Source organism: Gossypium arboreum, chromosome 12 (genome assembly GCF_025698485.1).
Source record: "Gossypium arboreum isolate Shixiya-1 chromosome 12, ASM2569848v2, whole genome shotgun sequence".
In the NCBI taxonomy this organism is placed as follows: Eukaryota; Viridiplantae; Streptophyta; class Magnoliopsida; order Malvales; family Malvaceae; genus Gossypium; species Gossypium arboreum.
The window spans coordinates 9,656,357-9,677,231 of record NC_069081.1 but is presented as its reverse complement, the minus strand read 5'-3'; the positions used below and the strand labels follow the sequence as shown (position 1 = coordinate 9,677,231).

General features: G+C 32.4%; 1 protein-coding gene across 1 annotated transcript; it reads right to left on the bottom strand.

The window, feature by feature from the left end:
- Positions 1-1,164: 1,164 nt before the first annotated feature.
- On the bottom strand, positions 1,165-2,056 carry LOC108478755 (calmodulin-binding protein 25-like). The gene has a single exon (XM_017781219.2). The coding sequence runs from the start codon at positions 1,956-1,958 to the stop codon at positions 1,293-1,295; it is 666 nt and encodes a 221-aa protein (XP_017636708.1). The 5' UTR covers positions 1,959-2,056; the 3' UTR covers positions 1,165-1,292.
- Positions 2,057-20,875: the final 18,819 nt, after the last annotated feature.

The window sequence follows — 20,875 nt, the reverse complement described above, 5'->3', positions numbered from 1 at the left end:
TGCATATTGACACATGATTGTTTAAATGCATTTGAATCTAGATAACCATTTGTCTAGGTTTATTCTTGACGTAAATTTTTTTATATTTTTACCAATTTATATATTTTAAAATTTAAATTTTATATATTTTTAATTTCTAAATAATAAGAATAAAAATATAAATAACCTAATATATTATTAAAAATAAAAAATCATATAAACTAAAATCCATTTGAAATGAATGTAAGACAAATTGAGTCTGAAATGTATCTAGACAATCATTTGCCTAGATTCATTCTTAAGGTGAACAAAATATACTTTTTTTATTAATTTATATATTTTTTAATTTATGTCCCACGCATAATGAGAGGCTATCACGTATCACCACTTGATTGACTATTAGTGTTATGTTAGCACAAACTAATAGTGTTAATGCAGATGCACTAACTTGAGTGACAAAATATAAATTCAAGTATTGACTCAGTCTAGAAAAAGTTTTAAGTACCAATTAGATACTTTAAACAAGTTTAGAGATAAATTGCATACTAACTATAAAAAAAAAAAAAAAGTGAATTTTATACCATTACATAGCTTACACCACTTACAAAATATACATCTAATTTACATTTATCGAACATAAAACTACATGAAGTTCCTATTTAAAAGAATAGGTAAGACAGTTTCAATAACCTCTTATTCTGAAAGTATTCCTCTTACTTATTTGCATTTAAAAACTCAAATTACTTAAAGAAATTCCAAATTACTTTCTCACAACTCTAAACTCATCAAATTCGACATTAAAAAGACTTCAACAAAAGATAAGTAGCAATAATCTTTGATGCCTTATCTCTTTCACATGTATAAAAACATCATTTTTTTTAGAGAGTGGATAGAAAATGAGAGAATTAAACTTTGTAAATTTCTTTATAATTTTTATACCTGTTTTTAATATATTTCCATATATTGATGTGTGAATTTTAATAAAATAATCCAAGTTGAATATTTGAAAGAGTAAATGAAAATTTTCAAAATAAATAAGTGGTTAAATCTTTTAATGTATATAATTTCTTGGCGGGTATAGATGTCCAGTTAAAAAATTATAGTGTAAGTAACTTTGGGGGGATATGTTTTGCGTTGCTTTGAATATGACAATGTCAAAACACTTGATGATGAAGATGAACACCCTTCAGATTCAGTAGTTACTTTTATTGACTTTCTCTCTACAACATCTATATAATAATTTAATACAAAAAGGGTAAATATTTGATGAAGGAATTGGTAATAATTGGAATACTAACGCCAAAAGCCAAACTTCATGTAAGGAAATACAAATCATCCATCACAAACCCTTGCGGAAATAGATCATCATGATCAGTCGACGTGATACTGTCAAAAGAAAACTCGCCTTCTTGTTCTTCATTTGACGCTTGCTGTTGGTACTCATCATCATGTTGTTGTTGATGATGATGTTCATGCTTTTCTTGCGGTTGCAGCAGTTGAGACTTCCAACAATCATTAGTGCCAGGCTGCGGTAATATTGAAGCATGATCAGAATGACAAGTGTGATTATGGTGGTGGTGGTGGTCGTTCTTTGGATTAACATGGGCAAAATTTATATTGACGGGACCTCTTGGGTTTTTGGAAAATGAAATGGAGGTGCTACGACGGCGACAGCCCGTGAATTGTTGCACCAAGGATCGGAAGTTTTTGGCGTCGGCATTGAGGAGGGTGACGGGTGTCCTCTTTGAAGCTCTAGATCGTCTCCGAATAGACTTTGATATACAGGCCTTGGGGGCCAAGTAGTGGTCAACGGCGGCTGCATATGAAGTGTTGGAGGTTAAGTTGTTCGTGGTGACGGTGACGGCAGTAGCATCGGAGAATCCGAAACAAGCATCAATGGTTTGTTCATACAGTTGCTTCCACTCAGAAGAAGAAGAGGTACACAGAGTTTCATTCATGGTTCCAAAGGTGGTGGACATCTGGTTTTTTTTCTCTTTGTTTCTCTCCTAGTACTAGTTACTAAGGCTTCCCAATTCCACCACACAAACTCAAGTGGGGTTGTTTAGCTTATATAGTATGAATATAGAGTGAGTTGGTGAGCCTTAATAGTTGTGGAAGGATCAGCCTGGTCAAAGTAAGACATATTATCAATTCTTGACCATTCTTTAACGGATCAGAGTGGGGTGACTTATTGCCGAAGGATGCTTACGTTTATGTAATTTCCTGGAAGCAGCCCCTGTTTATGTCAATGAGATCATCATCTCCGAGATTATGAACTATATGTCTATATATTAATTCTCTCTTTTCTCTATACTAATTTGATCTTATTTTGATATTCGATAATCATATTGAGTTTCAATTAAATTTAAAATTAAATTAGATCGAAATCTTAAATAAGGGTCAAATCTCTACTTACGTTATTCTCTTTATTCATAATATTTAAACTTAAAATCTTACTTAAACGACATCAAATTTCTTACAACTTGATTATCGAACAATAGTATACTTATATTAATAAAGATAATATATATAAATGATGCTCTCTCACCTCGTTTCTTGGTCAAAAAATTGTTTTGAAAATAACTCAACTTTCATTTTACTGATTGCTTCATATGTATTCATCTATTATTTTAAAACCATTTGATTATCAATTTGTTAGACTGGGAAAATTAATAACAGCATGAAACACTATTGCTTCATACTCAATTTTTCTCAACCTCTTTTTTCGAGTTGATTTGTAATTTACTTTTTCTATTTAAAAAAATAACAAACTAGTTCATATACATTAGATTAAAATGTAATCTAGTTTTCTTGTTAAAAATTTCATTTATTTCTACAATTAAAAATTAGTTTATGTACGTCAACATAAAATACAAGTGGCATGCAACATGTAATTGTTTGGTTATTCCATTAACCATGCCAGCTTTTAACAAGAAAATAGATAAAATTTTTAACAAAAATAACTAATTTACTATTAGATATAACGTAAAAGAACTAATTACCCATTTTTAGTAAAGAATACAAAATACATTTTGACTTAGTACAGGGCTTCCATAATATTTTTTACCCTTTTTATTTCCAATTTAATGGTATTATATAAATATAATACAATCAACCCTCTTTACAACTAACCTCAATTGTATGCTAAAATTTTGAATCTTATAGAAATGTGATTGTTAACATTTAAATTTTAGAATATGTTTGATTTAAAAAATCAAATTTAAAATAAAAATTATAATATTTTAATAATATTAATTAGTGAGATTTAGATAGTATGTTTAATTATTATTTTCAAAGAAAAAGATAGTATCTTTAATAAAATTTACAAATGTAATTTTATTTATTAAATATTATTTTTGTTTAATAAAATATGATAAATATAATTTTATATAAAATTTTAACATTTTATTGAAATAATATGTTAACTGAAAATTTTATTTTAATTTGTTTAGGAATAAAATTAATTTTATTAAAATTTGAAATAAAAGATTGTTAATGAGCTAGCCTTTATGGTTGTTATAAATAAAAAAATTGTTATAAAAAATAAAAATAAAATGTCGATTAAGTCTTAACTCGATTAGTATAAATATTATTACCAATGTAGAAGGATGTGAATCTAAACGCATTGAAACATATAATCCTCCTAAGTTGAGGAAAACTTAGGAAGAATTATAGGGAGCTCTAACTCCATGCAGTCAATTACATGCTATTTCAACTTTCAGCTTCAAGCATAGTTTTGGTTATTATGAATGGCACGCAGACAATGGCAAGTCATTTGTGTGCGTAAAGAGAGAATATAGGTAACTGTGGATAGAAATGGTCAGAGATAAGGACATTTTTACTTCTATAATATCCTCAGTTGACCGTACTCTCCCGCAAAGACCCAAGTTCTATCATAATACAATGCGTTGAGTATTAATTAGTGAGTAAAATTTAAGACAAATATTTTATAAATATACGGTAAAATAGGAAAAAAATATTTAAAAGAAAGAGATTAATTGAACATACAAATTGCCAAAAAAAACAATTACTAGGAAAGTTAATTAGCATTACACAAATCAAATAACACCTCAAGTCCATATCATAAACTTCACTTGTTCCAGGCTCAAATATATTATATAATTAATATGAGACCGACCTTCAGTTTTGAGTTTTCACTTTTCGCAGTTGATAGGCTAATCCTACGTTATTTTAAGCTGTAAAGGATTATTTATTGAACCGTTTTACTAGCCACACAAAAAAAAAAAAAAACTCGCTTTTCCTTAAAAAAATATATGTAAAGCCTTTAACATTGACCATGGCCAACCGCCATGTGCTTATTATTGTATATATTGTACTTGGGAACTTCAAATTTGATAACCCGCATGCAATACATATATATGGTTACAATATTATGTTAACGTTTTCCACCCTGATTTCACATTTGTTTTTTATTAAATTTATTTATGCCATGTTGTGTTAGGACGGGGGAAATGCCAAAATGATGAGGAAAAAAATAAAATACTGTCTTTTTTATTTAAGGATAAAAGATAAAAGAAAGAAAAAGCTTAGGGGAAAATTATAAATATAAATTGAATAAGTGTTTTTCTCTCATATTTAGTTATAATTATATATGTATTTATAGGTTAAGTTACTTGCCTAAACTCGAGGATCCTCTCAATAGGCTTTATGTATAGCGTCAATCCCCCTTTGCTTCTTTAAAGTCCACCACACCATATTTATTGAGCTTCTTCGTTGGAGCTCGTCCAACAACCACAACAGGTTGAGCTCGAGGAATGACTTCATCAACTATATGGAAAGCATTTTCCATCGCATGTAAAAATGCGCCTTGATTTGGCACATTATATCCTGCAACACCCAGGCTTGTCAGTATTCCCCACATCAGGCATCTTGAGGTTATTTTCATCCCTGACTTCCTCCTCAATTTGAGGTAGAGGAGATGCATGACTCTCAATATATCATCATCCACACTCTACCAAGAATTAGAGGACATCTCGATCTATTCACAACAAAGAAGAGCAACATGAAAGCCTCAATGCATTATGTAAACACAATACAAAATCTTAATGACATGCACACTAGACTCAGTATTATAATGAATTCAAATCAAACCTAGGAGTGACTAAACTAGGCTCTAAAATACCACTAAATATACCACCTCTTACCCAATTTGGAAGCTTAACTAAATAAAGAATGCAATGTTCATCACTAAAGCAACTTAAATATCAATCATACAATGAAAAAAAATTAAATATGAGTTAATAACATGCAATTAATCATTTTAAGCAACAAAAAATCATTACTAGCGAAAAATGAGCTTAAAGGGGGTTTAAAACATTGAAGTTGAGCCCAAAATTCAAAATCTAAGAGCTAGATCTCAACACTTGAGCCAATGTATCGAAACAAATTCTGTTGTCTCGAGGTACAAGATTTCTGTCTCGAGACGTGCCTCATTAAAGTTAATTTAGCTATTGTTTCGAAATATCTTAAGACGATAAGCCATGTCTCGAGACTTAGCCCACCAAGTCTCAAGGCATGCACCTAGAAATGCATGCTCAACCCAAATTTTTTTATCTTGTCTCGAGACATGATTGTCTTGTCTCGAGATGCAAGCCCATAAATGCAGGAAAACAAGTCTTTAAGCTATGCAACCATGCTTTAAAAGGTACCTAAACATGTTAGACAGCATACCAAAGTTATACCTATAATATCCCAAATACCTTATGAGTCAGGAATGGTATTAAAATCAGGAACATATGTGTGTGAATAGGCGAAGGCAATAAAATTGAAATTACCAGTGTTTAAAGTGAAAGTGATACTGAAGGTAATTGAAAAGACTCATTGAGAGAAATAAATCTGGGGTATAGATTAAATTGAAAGAGAATAAAAAGTGTTGGGGCAAGAATGTGAAAATTAAAAGTATAAATGGTTAAATTGAAGAAAAGGGAAAAAGAGGAAAGATTAGAAGAGTAAATATACCATGAAAGTGTTAAGAATCATGGATGGAATTCTAGAGAAAGTTGAGCAAAATGGTCTTTTCTTAAATAGATTTTTTTTAAAAAGTTAATTATTAAATTAATTAGATATTTTGGGTAGAAAATGTAGAAAACTCACCATCTTTCTTCCATTCTCACGCCACACTTCTCTCTTTATCCTTTTAACTTTTATTTTATTACATTTAGGTCTTTTTCACCCATTTCAAGCTTAATTCCTTCAAAATATTCCATGGATTCATAGTGAAATCAATAGAACAAAAACAAAGCAACCTTAGTTTCAAATAGAAAGAAAGTATGTTCATTTAGAAAGAGAGAGAAATTCAAGTCTAAGTGAAATATTAAGGGTTTAAGGCCAGAATAATAAGATTTATTCATGAATTTTATGTTTATTTTATTCAAAGTGCATGGAAACAATATTTGATTATTGTATTGATGTTGAAACATGCATTTTTTTTATATGAAAATGAAGAGAATGAGAAGAAAGATGAATTTCAAGTAGGTGATAAAGGAAAAGAGGTAGCTAAAGAGTAAAAGAAGAAGAAGAAAACTTGCTCCAAGCCTTTGGTTGTATGTACAACAATTACTTTACCTAATAAAATTAAGTGTAAAAGTATGTTAGATTAGATATATTAATAATCATGTGAATAAATTTATATATGATATGTTAATATTTAACATGAAATTGATTAATGAATGTATTGATATTAATTGAACTTCAATTACAAATTGATAAGATGTTATGTATTCAAAGCATGGAAAATGACTAACTTGTAAAATGTGTAAAATTGATATGGAAATTAAATATTATGTTTGAGTGTATAAATGAAGTGATATATGACAGTGAATTATATATAGGTATAATGCCAAAAATAGCCCCTAACATTTGACTGTTTGGTCACTTTGGCCATTTATGCTTTTTTAGAGCACTTTAACACCTAACTTTTTTTGGGTCAAATTGGCCTATTTTTAGCGGACATGCTGACGTGGTTGTTAGTTGACTAACAATCAACACTAATCCCTGACGTGGCAATCCAAATGCAATTAAGTGATGACATTGTACTATTTTATCTTATATGCCACGTCAGCAAATGCTTTTAAATTTATTAAAATTATTTTAAAATCATCATCATCTTCGTTTCTTCTTCTCCATTGTTTTCAAAAAAGAAGCAAACAGAGGGAAAGGACAAATTGTCATTGTTGGGTGGGGGCAGGAGCAAAGGATTGTGCCTGAACAGCAACCGACAAAGCAACCAAAGTAAAAATAAGAGCCGTAAATACAACCACGAAAGAAACATTGGAAACTGCTGATGACTCTTTATCAACTTTACCTCCAATTTCGATTTGGGTTTAAGCATGATATTTCTCAAATAGACTTAATTTGGACTAAAGGGATAAATGAAAGTGTAGAAGATTTAGGGATATATGATATGAAAAGTTGGAACCAATCAAATTCCTTACCTCATTTGGTAGCAATTAAAATTGAGCAAAATTCCAATAACTAGTTCCTATCTATAACCAAGTCAATTGAAGAATCAAATCAACCCATTTCATTAATTTCAATACTTTCTTCTTCTTCTTCTTTTTGTTCATCTCTCTAAAATTCACTATTTTTTTTATTGCAGCACAAAAATCAAATCTTGATCTCTTTTATTTCTTTCTAGAAGCCATTGAAAGAGCTTTAAAGTATAAAACCCCAAACCATTAGCCACAGAAAAAAACAAAACCCATCCGTTGAAGAAACCAAAAGATTCTTTAAAAATCTTAGAATTTTGTACCAAAAAAATCTAAATTCTGAATCTTACATAGACTTGTCTCTTTATTTAATGTTAAAACACATTCCATCATTGTTTAATAAGGGTTATGAGGGTTCATGGTAAGAAGCAGTTAATGTGTTTGGGGGTGAAATGGAAGGTGGATAAAGATAAAAGTGGAAGATGAAGAGGAAGGAATTGAGGAGAAGCATAGTAGAGGATGAAGAGGAAGGAATTGAGGAGAAGCATAATAGAGGATTGGCTGTGCATTTTCTTTAGGTGACCGGTAGTGAAAGATGAAGATGATAAGGATTAGGGTTAAACTTGGGAAGTGATGGAATGGGTTCTTTTTAATAATTTTAAAAGCATTTGCTGATATGGCATATAAGACAAAATAACACCACATCAGTGATTAGTGTTGACCGTTAGTCAACTAACAGCCACACCAACATGTTCGTTAAAAACAAACCAATTTGACAAAAAAAAAGTAAAGTGTTAAAGTGCTCTAAAAAAAACATAAAGGGCGAAAGTGACGAAGAAACCAACTGTTAGGGGCTATTTTTGACATTATGCATTATATATATAGTAATGTTGAAGTGTTATAAAAGTGGTTATGGAATTCCATGATGATGAGGACTAAATTGTAAAGAATGTAAAAGTTTATAAATGACTATTTGAAATGTAAATATGATACTGGAACTTTTGTAACTACCTAAGTAGACACGATTTGAACTAGTAGGATATAGATGACATGCCATAGGAAACAATCAGCATGCCTTTTATTACAGCACTTTGGTGCGACTTTGTAAAGGCATTTTAGTGCACCTCTATTATATTAGCTCTTCGTAAAACCTTTGTGATATTTCCATATATCCTACAAGTTCAATTAAGTATACATCGGGCTCTAATTAAAAATATAGTTAAGAATGAAAATGTAATGGCTATATGAATGTGATATTGTTGGATCTAATACCCTAAGTATAGTATTTTCGCCTAAATACACTTGTAATGTTTTCGAACAGATTGATTAATAAAATTATTCATGAATTGCATTAATACTTTTTATATTTTCCTCACATGGGTTTTGCATGCAAAGCAAAATAGAAGCAAATATTAGCCCACTTCTAATGTTTAATTAATACTAAGCGGTATTACATGGTCAGATCGTAATATGGAAAGACAAGTTGTATTAGTAGATGAACCTAAACATGCCCTTAGTCTAATCGAAAATAAGCAAATCGATTGAAAGACTAATATGTCGTCTATCAAGTCCAATTGGGAAATGTTTTGTCTTGGGCATCAGAGCGAAAATGTTTTGTCTTGGGCATCGAAGCGAAAATGTTTTGTCTTGGGCATTGGAGCGAAAATGTTTTGTCTTGGGCATCAGAGCGGATGGCTTTTAAAAGATAGAGACATAGATGTGGTTGGCTGGACTGACAGTACAATGAATTGGACCCTAGAAGAATATATCCTAAATTCTTTTATGGATTTATGCACTTATGATGTTCATAGTGTGTCATACCCAAATCTTAAGTGGATGACGGACTATATATGTGTGACTCGTATACTTTTATGTAAGTAAAAACTTGAGTTCAAATATATAAGGAACCGAAATTTGGTGTATTGGATATACGACTTCTGCAGTATGTAACGCCATTCACAATAGTGGAATTCGTAGCTTGAGACATGGGTAAATGATATCCTTTCATTAAAATTACATGGTTGATGAAAAGTAAACGTGGCCATGAGTCTAGTCTTTGTAATGAACGATTTGATTACTATTTGATAGTAATTAGCTTTTCATGAAGTAATATGTAATGGTTAACATGATATAAAATACAATGAGCACTGATCAAGTTGCTTTCATAATGATATGTCATTGGGGAGAGCTCAGTCATGATATTATAGTGGAATGAGTTCGAGACTAAATGAGTTTATAATTAATAGGTGAAAAGATGAAACTTAATTATAAACCATTTGAGCCTCAATTGCATGTCCAATTGGTCCCTCCGCTAGCTCGTTGAAACTAAAAATGAATTGCAAGTTGAATTAAATGAACAAAAGTGAATAGAAATGGTAAAAATGGAGAAGTGTGAAACATTTAGAAATGAGTATGATTTTCTCCAAAATAAAAATGAAAATAACTTGGAAATGAAAGTATGTTTTTTGAATGAAATTATATTCAAAAATAGAAATAAATCATTTGGTCATAGTGTAACGCCCCAATTTTCGGGAATTCTGTGAATGTTGACAAAATTTCATGCTTTGATTTTGTCATTTGCGAGTGAAATTATGAAATAGGACCTATGTGAAAATGTTTGAAAATGCTATAGGCTAAATTGAAGTGGCCAAATAAATAGGAGTGCAAAATAGGAGGATTTGCATGACAAACCTCCCATTTTACATGAAGTGGCCAGCCATCATGTTGTTGTAGACAAAATGTACACTTGATATCCATAATTTATGGTACAAATTGGTACAAATTGATAATAGGTTAGGTAAATGTTCCATGATAATAGGTTAGGTAAATGTTTCATGATAATGGGTTAGGTAAATGTTTCATGATAAGAATTTCATGTCTTTTGTATTAAAGAATTAAATGGATGAAATATGAAGTTTTATTAAAAGAAAAAGGGGTGAAAAGAACAAAGTTTTGTCCATCTTTGTTCATCATAGCTGAAAGTTAGAGAAGAGAAAGGAAAGGAGAAAGCTCTTGAGTATTCGGTCATTAGGAGGAGGAAAATTGAAGGTAAGTTCTTGGTACCTTGTTTCTATTTTGAGGTTCATGAGTTCTTCTTGATTCTACCTTAACTCTTGAAGCATATTTTGGTTTTTGGTTGTGTTGTGATCATTTGGTCATGAATTAAAATGAAGGAAATGATTGTTGTTTCATGTTCTTTTGATGAAAAATGAAAGATATGTGAAGTTGAGCCAAACAAATGAGCATGCATGTGCCTTAGATACTAAGGGGAAAAATCGGCTAACATGTTGTGCTTTAAAATGATGAAATGGAGATTATTCTTAAGTAAAATCATAGATATGTGATGATTGATTGGTGATATACATGTTTAAATAACATGCATGCAAGTTATGTGTGAAAGAGTGATTTGGTAATAAATCTGCTTGGGACAGCAGCAGTAACGTGACTTTGGAAAATCACCATAAATTGTGGGAGATGAATTAGAAGCTGAATAAATTATGTAATTAAAGCTTATTGAGTCTAGTTTCTAATGAAATAAACAAGAACATATTTTGAATTCTGTACAATGAGAAATTTGATTTGTAATGAAGAGTGGTCAGATTAGTCAAACAGTGAAACATGGGAAAATTTGAGAAAAATCTGGTATTGGTTGGCTAAACCAAAAATTCTAAAAATTTTATGGATAGAAGATATATGAGTCTATTTTCAGGGAAAATTAACGGAACTTAATTTGGAGTATTGTAGCTCCAGTTATAAATAAGTTAGTGACTGTTGCTCAGGAAGACAGCTTGCAGTGAAATTATGATTATGTGGTAAACATTGACAAAAATTTGTTAATGAGTTGCTTATTGTTTTCTTATAAGCTTACTATGATCTGTAGGTGTGGTTGGCCGAATATTGTAAGGGGTTAATCGTAGTTCGTATTTGAATAGTTAGATTAATGTGTTAGTAATCTAATTGTAGGCGTTCGTGTGTGGATCTCACAACATATCGTCGCAAGCAGTGTGTAACTAACACCTCTTTCTTAGTCTAGATCGGCAAAAGTCGAAAAGCCAAAATGCCGAAAATCGATATTTTGTAGATTTGCGAGGGTGCGAATGCTCGTGAGGTAAATCGATTAATGTTTTTGGTAAGCTGCAATGTTTGGACTGCAAAGTGAATGATTTACGTGCCTCGATATTTTTGGGCTTAATGGGCCAAAATTGGAATGATGGGCCAACGGCCCAATTCAGTAAGAACCCTCGATGCGTGATTACGTTAGTACGTGAAAAGTAGGAATATGCATGAAAAACCCTAAAATAGATAAGTTCTTGAAATACCTTTAAAAGTGAAAATTTGATTTTACCCTAGTAGATAAATTAAGAAATACCCCTAGGGTTAAATTGACCTAAATGCATGTTTGATTGTTGTTATTTCTGCATGCCATGTTGTTATTATCGATGCATGGGATTGGGATATTGACGGAGGAAGTAATGAAAGTGGCTTGTCCACATCTTGGAGGCTTTGCCTCAATTTCTGATAAGCTGAGAAAGCAAGGTGCAAGCTGTGGAGTGTTAAATTTGGGTGGGTTGAGCTATCCCCACATGGAGTGTATGGCTAGTACGGGTGGAGTGTAGTGGTTGGTGGCTTGAGTAGTCTCCCCAAATGGGCTTGCATATGTTTACTAATGTTGCATGTATTTTGAAATGGGCCTATGGGCCATCTCATTATCTGAATAAGGGCTAAGGCCCGCTTTATTTAATCTGAAAAGGGCTCGCCCAAGACCATCATTACTGAATGGGCTTAGGCCCAATAGGCTTGAACCGACTTGGGCTTTGAATGGGTTTTCCTTACACTGAGTTTCCCAAACTCACCCTTTTATTTTCATCCACGCAGAAATCCCCAACCATTGTGGGCTTGGAGCGTGAGGGAATTTGGAGTGGCCACCGCTCGAAAGTTTGATTTTCTTACGGTGAACTGGACATCTTTTTATTTACGTTTGAAGTTTTAGGTTTTTAAATGTAATAAGGCCGCTTAATTATTTTTGATGGTTTTAATATGTATTACTAAGATAGGTATTACTTATTTTAACTATTGAAATTGGATAGCTTTAAGGCGCGTTTTCAAAAAAACAACAATTGATTTCAAAATAACACAACAACAAGCAAAGCTTCCGCAATGAAAGTATTTTCCAAAATTAATCACTTTTCCTAAAAATGACTTAATCAAATAGGTTTCCTAGAAATATCCATGACGTTAAGGTGTGGCAATGGCGGTATGCATGTTTAGGATTGGATCCGAAGGGAGCTTGGTACTTAAGTAGTCCGATGGACTCACCTCCTCTTTTTTTTGGCTTCCTACCTGGTGCACAACTTCCATTCACCTTAACCCTTAATGAATTAATCTTTTGAACATCAAGTACGATTTTCTGGACTTACAATGGAAATTTTTTTTTAACGTTTTTGATGTGGCATGACGGATCTGGCCATAACTTCTGGGCCGGGTTTGGGGTGCTACACATAGTAAATCATTGAATGTAGAAATATTAAATATATTTTCTCATAGATTCTTTTACAATAAATTTGTCATGATTTTAACGAAATTAGAATTAGATTGAGAAGTTTATTTAATTGGGTTGAGAAGATTATTTTACGATTTCAACTTTTCCACGAGGTGGTCTATTCCTATCGAGTCTGCTTACACCCAATCTTGGTCTTTAGACACGGAAATCACTGTAACGCAAGTTGTTATATTGAGTCTAAGGCGGCCTTTGGAGTTAAAATGACTCATTACTGTTAGAATAGTTCAATCTTTCGAAGAGGCGTGGCCTTTTGGGGTTGATGGCGAGTTAGCTTGGGCTCTTGTGGGAAAATGAAGGGAGCCCACTGATCTTTTTTACACTGTTTCTAATATTACACCCCACCACTGGTTTACCTTAACTCCAAGGTTCATGGGTGAGTTTTCAAGTAGGTACTTAACTAAAAACATTGTTGATCCCGGTGTTCTCCCTGCAGGTCTTACTTATTTCTTGTCCCTAACAACCCCGTCCCAGTTGGAGTCATGGACATTAAGGCCTTGTTTGAAAGTGCACAACAAATCATGGATGTGGTTGCTTCAAGTGCACAAGTTGGTATCAGTAGTCGTAAGAGGTCAAAACTTGAAATAGGGTTCTCTAGAACTGGGGAGAGAAGTGGCAAGAGGTTGCCTCACCTAAAGAGTGACAAAAAATCAGTCTTTCCAGATGGTAGATCCCCTACTCCCCTATCAATGCCTAACACAACATTCTTATCATCCATTTCTCTAGTACGCTCTTTGTTCCTACCTCTACTTTTTCTCGAGTCTTGCATTGAGTCTGCCAGTATTGTGGACCCGCCTACTACTACTTCAGCTCCCTACACTTCCCCTATCGGTGCCCTTACCTATACTCCTCCTTTAAGAAAAGTCCAAACCTTCTTCCCCTAGCGAAATCATCTTCACATGGGCTAGTATCATTTTTCTTCTTTCTGCTATACAACAATGTTAGGACTAGAAGCTATATACAGAATTAAAGTAGTTAGCCTACCCTTTCTCCCCTTCTTCTAGCTTATGAAAGCCCACTCTCCATAAGTTGGTGGGTTCTTTTTCCATGCTATCGGCAGAGAGTGGCCTCGTGAACTAGGATATCCTATAAGCATGTACTGAATCTGAGGCTAAGTAGGCCGAGTCTAAAAGGGCCATTCTCTCTAGCAAGCAATCACTTGCCCAGCTTTACCAGTTACATGAGCCTTCCGCCCAACAAATTGCAAAGCTCACAATTCTGCCTCTATCTAAGAGACCAAGTACCAATCCTTAGGGACTAGTGCAAAAGAGCTAGAGGAAAGGGTCTATTAGTTGGAGACCTATGAGCAACATTACCTCGTCGTTATGGTGCACATACAAAAAGAGAATGAAGAGACACTGGCAAAGTACAAGGCAGACACCTAGTAGGACATTCAAGATTTTTTGCCTAAGTTGAGGGCTGACCTAGTACTACACGCATAGGTCGCCGCAGGTCCCTTTAACCTAAGTCAAATAAACTTCAGTTGCCTTCGCTAGTTTACCGACGTTGACTTTGGCTTCAACATTTACAACCCTTCAGGAGCAAGCTAGGAGGAATTCCAGAAGGAATGGATAAAATCTAGAAAACTCCTTTATAACCAAGACATGAATGCATCTAACTTTGATTCTATAGGAAAGTCCACTTCAGGGGAGAATTGAAATGCGTATATATATCTTATAATAATTCTCTAGACTTTCAATGAAAATTACTTTTGCTTTTTGTCCTTGTTTTTTATGCTTTGCCTCGCATTCATTTCCTTCAGCTATGGTATGCCCAATACTGACTACTATAATTCGCACAACTACATCCATTTCTTTAATATACATTAGTATTATATAATGACTTGAGGGACTTAGCTAGACTTATTGTAACATGCTTATAGATCTATATCTTACCCTCCTAAGTCTAGAGAATCGGTTGAACCTAAGCTCTAATACTACTAAACTTGCAACACCCTATATCTGATCTGATCATTTGGGTACCGAATGTCTTAGAACAAATCTTATTTATTCCTCATCTTTTAATGTACATATTAAACTATATTATCATATACACGATTTAAGAGGCATTACCTTACAATATTATCGAATATTTGTCATTAAAACATTATGTATTCTAAAGAACCCCAATAATCCCTCGAGGTGAAACCTTTAGGAATGCCCTCTATACACATGTTACAGCTACTGCTCCTTTTATCCTCAATTTGGCGAGGTCTGGCTTAGCCTTCCACTCGATCCTCAAGTGAAAACTTTATCCTACAATTAAGCTAACCATATTTAAGTTCAATAGAACTTAGTGAGATTTTGCATAACGACCATAAAACAAAATTCAAAATGTTAGGAAATGAAAGTTTAAAAAAAGAAGTTCTATTCCCTGGTCATCCTTAGCCATCAGTAGATTTTATCGATGAAATTTATACCCCCTTTTTTATTCGCAGCTCGTCATTGATTGACTTATTCTTTGGCTGAAGAATACATGTATTTCTTCAAGGTAAGGGTCCTCTAAAAATACGATCTTGATTACACCTCAACCTAAATTTCCTTTCTCTCACAACCTTGGAGGTGAACCCAATGTCTGCCTTTGGTTATCTTACATTTACTTTCTTAGGTCTCAATTTCTTATCCTCATTTGTTCCAGGTGGATTGCTTATGTCAAGTCAGTCCTTGGTGGACTCTCCCTTCAATTATTCCAACTAACTTTACCTCAATGTAGGTTTCAATATACTATATCGCCTTTAGTTGTCCCTTTTTGGTGAAACCCCTTGGTTCCTTTCAATCTTCTAATATAACCTCCGTTACAAGGTATTTGCCAAATATCTGTAACTTTGTACCCGTAAGTTCTTCATAACTTGGCATGGTAAATTATCGTAAGGAGATTTACCTTATTCTATCATATTTAGAATTCATCCTATTTGACAATCTTCACCTATCACCACCATTGAGACTATAATTATCGGGTTCACCGTACTGATGGATCCCTTATGATGTTATAGCCGAGCTATGGTCTTACACACCTTCACCCCATGTTAAATATCCTGGCGAATGTTCTCGTCTTTTTTGTCTCGAAGAACTACCCTGTGTTTACTATCTCGATGGATTTTATTGGTCGCCATAATTGAGTTATAGTCTTACATCTTTAACCTCTTAAAGGTTTCACCTTAAAGAACTTTACCGCTACCGCGATGTCACCCCTATAGAGGTTGTTGTCCGTTGTCGTGGTGTTGCTCTATGGAACCTAATAATCATCGTCACGATGTCGTCCCAAATGAACTATTCCATATTTACCTTGATGCTCAAACACCGAAGTTTCCCTCCATAAGGCTCGAAGCTTTATATATCGTGGTATGCTCCCAACAATCCTAGATGACGAAATCTTAATGGAATTCCAATTTCTCGATTCCACCTCCCATTCCTCCATCACATATTTCCTCACCTTGATGCTCGAAGACCACAGTGTCCCCTCCGCAGGGCCTAGAGCTTCGATCATCACGGGTGCACTCAGTAACACCATATGGCGATATTTAGTAGAATCACCTTTTTTTCGAATCCTAACTTCATTTAATCTGCTAACCATTTTTCCTATCGTAACATGCATACAATACTCAAGCATATCATTATGTATACATCACGCCATATAACCATTCAAAAACTATCTAATATTAAATGATCAGAAAATTACTAGCAAGTTCACACAACAACATTAATTAACCAGAAGGCCAAGTGCACAAACTTACCTTGTTTTCTTATCCTTGACAGCTTAGCTTGTTCAAAAGCCAAAGCAGCCTCCGTCCGAGCAGCTAAGAATGTCAACCATTTATTAGTTAAACTAAAGCTGTTCAACCCTTAAAACCCATAATCCACAATTATTCAAAAGCTTTGAGAGTTCTTATTACTTTACTTATTTTCTTCCATCCACAAGTTCAAAGGGAAAAGGAAACTTACCAGTTCCTAATTTCTCTACTTCTAGATTCCAAATCACACGATGACTGCAACATGCAGAGCTTTCTTCAGCTACATCCCCTTATTATTCGGAGCAACTGAAGAAGAAAAATCTTAGAGAAAAAGATTTTGGGGAAGCATAATTGAGAGGGATTCTGTTTCACACACCCATACTTATATATATACCCCATCGACACGGTCTTCACAGACTATTGTTGCTACTAAATTCTAACCATGTCCCCTACTATGGAACCAATCTGTTCCAATCTAACTGAACCAATATTGAACATTGACTATTCCCTAACCAGCCACTTAAGTTTCTAAATTTCTTGTTAGAGTCCACAAATTTCTATTTCTATACAATCGAATTTCTAACTCCAATTTAAGTTTAAGTCCTTAGGGGAAACCGGGTGTGACAATCATTCATTTGAAATTGAAACATTTCCTCTTTTATTTTTTGGGTCTGTAACTCATCTTATAGGGCTTCTTCTACTTTCTTAGGTTTAACCATAGAAGTGTAACAAGCAAATTTTACAATCATCGATTTTCATTCTACATAACAATCATTGGTTATGGTTGGGCAACAATTGCCACATTTGAACTTTCAGACTCTGATTTGTCAGTTTCAAGCTCAACAATTTCAAAATCTTAAAATAAACCTTTACACTTGACGTATTCATCATGTACCACAATGTCGATTGATTCTATCATTATAACACCCCTTACCCAATCTACCAGCTAACACGATCAAGTGATGTCACATTGAGACGTCCTAAGCGTATACTATTTTTTGTCTAACCAAAATCACCATTTAATCAATTTAGTAAAATCCACTAAAAATCATTTGTCATATTCAAATCTTTGAACACATTCTAAAATATTTTTGAATAATTTTTCTTGGTGTTAGGACATGATAAATGCATAAAACAAACTTTCGATAACTCAAAACAACTAAAAAATCAAGTTGTGTAGGTTTAGTAGGGCATGTCTCTAAACATTGTCCTCATTTCTCTAGATTTAGGGTCAATGTCTCAAGACATGACCTTGTCCACTGTAGATTTTTAGCCTTGAACTTTTATGTCTCCAGACATAAGTGCCATGTCTCGAGACCTTGGAGCAGGGAACCAAAAATTAGATGCTAAAACACTTCTAAACCATTCGAAACCACACCCAAACATAACCAACATATGATACAGCATTAAAAAAGCTTTAACACACTAGTGAAATCATTCAAACATGATATAGTGATCACATAACCATCTAAAAATATATCATATTCAGACAATAAGCAAAATATATCAAATAGTTAGTTAAATTACATACATGCATCTAGAAGTTAATTAACATTCAACCATGGCTCTAAGTCCAAATCATTGGAAATCATTCGAAATATAGTTTCGAATTCAAGCTTTAATAACCTCCAACATTGAGACCTTCTAGTAATATAAAATTAGTATATATACAACATAACTGAACCCCTAAGTACATGCCACTAAGGAGCCACAACTAAAGATGTCAAAGTTTCATACTCTTTGAGTCTCGCAATGGTGATGTGATTCAAGGAGATAAGTTGGCTTCATGATCTCTACTCAAATCTACACGCAAGAAACAATGACGCATTAAGCAAAATGCTTCGTAAAATCTCATGGAATATAACCACTTACCTTATTTAACCAAATGTGAGGTTGGACATTTATAGTTAAATGTAAAAATATAAATTCAAGTAACAACTGAGAGAATTTAACCAAAATATAGCAATTAAATTACTTAGGAGAAGTAAATGTGACAAGAACCTTTGCATAAATTAAATAATCAACACCTTTTTATGATTATAAATTCAGTAAATGTGACATAATAGATTGTTTGTACGCATAATGTTTTAGATTAAAAACAAGAGTAATTATTCGGTAAACTAGTATTAGAGTTAGAAAACTTTCATATTTTATTTTTACTACACTATATCATACAATTATATGTCACTCAAATACATGGTTTGTGGGTCTAAAATTTAATTAAAATATAACAAATATTTTTCCTTATAATATCCTTATCCAGGTTTCAAATTAAGTACACTATTTTAAAATTTTTAACAGTTTAATTTTTAATACTAAATAAATAATTAAATATATTAATTCATTTTGATGGTATGAATTGATTCATGTAAACAAAATATTAATTTCAAATTAAATAAAATGATAAAATTGTATAAACTAAAATAATTTTATAAAAATTTAGTGTAAATAATAGTATATATATATTTATAGGAGTAAAGAAAACAATCTTATATATAACTTTTCAAGTTTTTTAGGCTTTACGAGTGTATTAAGTGTACGTGTCTCATAAATTATAGTAGAAAAAATAATATATAAACAAATGAGACATTTATCTCATTTTTAATTGTAGGCATAATGACTCTTTTGGCCTTTTAATTTTACAAAATCATTTTAATTATTTAATTTCTCTTTCTCTCTCTCTCTCTCTCTCTCTTTTTTGTCTTTAAGTTTACATTTTTTGTCAACTGACCCAAAAATAAATGGAAAATATAATGTCTTTTAACTTTGGTGATATGGCATACATGTGGATTGTTACGTGAATAACATGTCAACATTTAATTAATTTTAATTTTTTAAATTTTAAAAATTATAAAAATTATTTTTAAAATTAAAAATCATTAAAATTTTTAAAAGGAATAAAAATTATAAAAATATTTTTAATATTTTAAAAGATAATTAAATCTTGACATGTTATCCTCGTGTATGTCACGACTCACATTAGTAAAATTAACAAATATTAATTTTTTCATCCATTTTGGGATGATTTAACAAAAAAATATAAATTCAAAGATTAGAAAATTTTAAATAAAAGACTAAAATATATAAAGTTGGAAGACCAAAAAATTATTATGCTTTAATCATACTGTATAAAAAAATCCAGCTGAAAATAATTGGCCAAATTAAACTTATATGCTGAATTTTTTTAAAAAAAAATTTAAGGATTTGCGCTATTTTTTTTATATTTATCGGGATATGTTGTTTTTGGAGAGATAAATGAAAACACGTCATATAGGGCGCGTTTTCACTTAGTTGAATTTTTTCTTGTTGTCGTTGGAAGTGTCTTTTTAGGAGAGAGAATGAAAATGCACCATGTAAGATGCGTTTTCACTTTGTTGAAACTTGTTTTGTTTTTTTGTTTTTTTTTCTTGCGATTGAAAATTAGAAGTTTATATATTTATTTTGTTTGTGTTTAAGGTAGAAATTGTTATAGTTTTAAGGTATGTTACGATGTTATGGAGCTCAGCGACCTACAATTTTCATCTGCCATGTGAATATGGAGTCATCACCTTGAGAAGTCGGATCGCATTGCAACTCAAAGTTTCAGTTGACAGTAATTATACTGTCCTGAGTTGAAGTTTTACTAGGGCTTCAATTTTACAAAGGTTATGCTATCAAGTGATGAAGCATATATGAACCCTAGTTGGCAGTGGTTATGCAACCACGACAACGAGTTTTACCTCATCAAAGGAGAATGTTTTATAAAACTCAACAAAAGTTAAAGACGAAAAATATAGGGGTCTTTGAGTATAATCAAGTAATTCATTTTATGCATAATCACCAAAGGCGACGAGCTTGTTACTATAATCTGTGACAGAGTTGGAGGCAACAAGATCTCGGGCAGGGACGAGTTATTGTGCGGTGCAGAAAAGAGGAATAATTAACTAATTGAAATTAAATAATTTAATAATATTTTCTTACTATTTGTAAATTGAACACCGGAGATATGTTTGTCATCCAGACGAATAAGCTAATTTGTTATTTTACAAATTATAATGAATCAAATAAAACCCAAGAGAATAGGATTCAGAGAAAGACTTAAAACGAAATTATTGAGAGAATTGAAAATTAAAAAATGAGTTTAAATTTTTTTTTTTTAAAAAAAGAAGTTTGGAAAGGTTT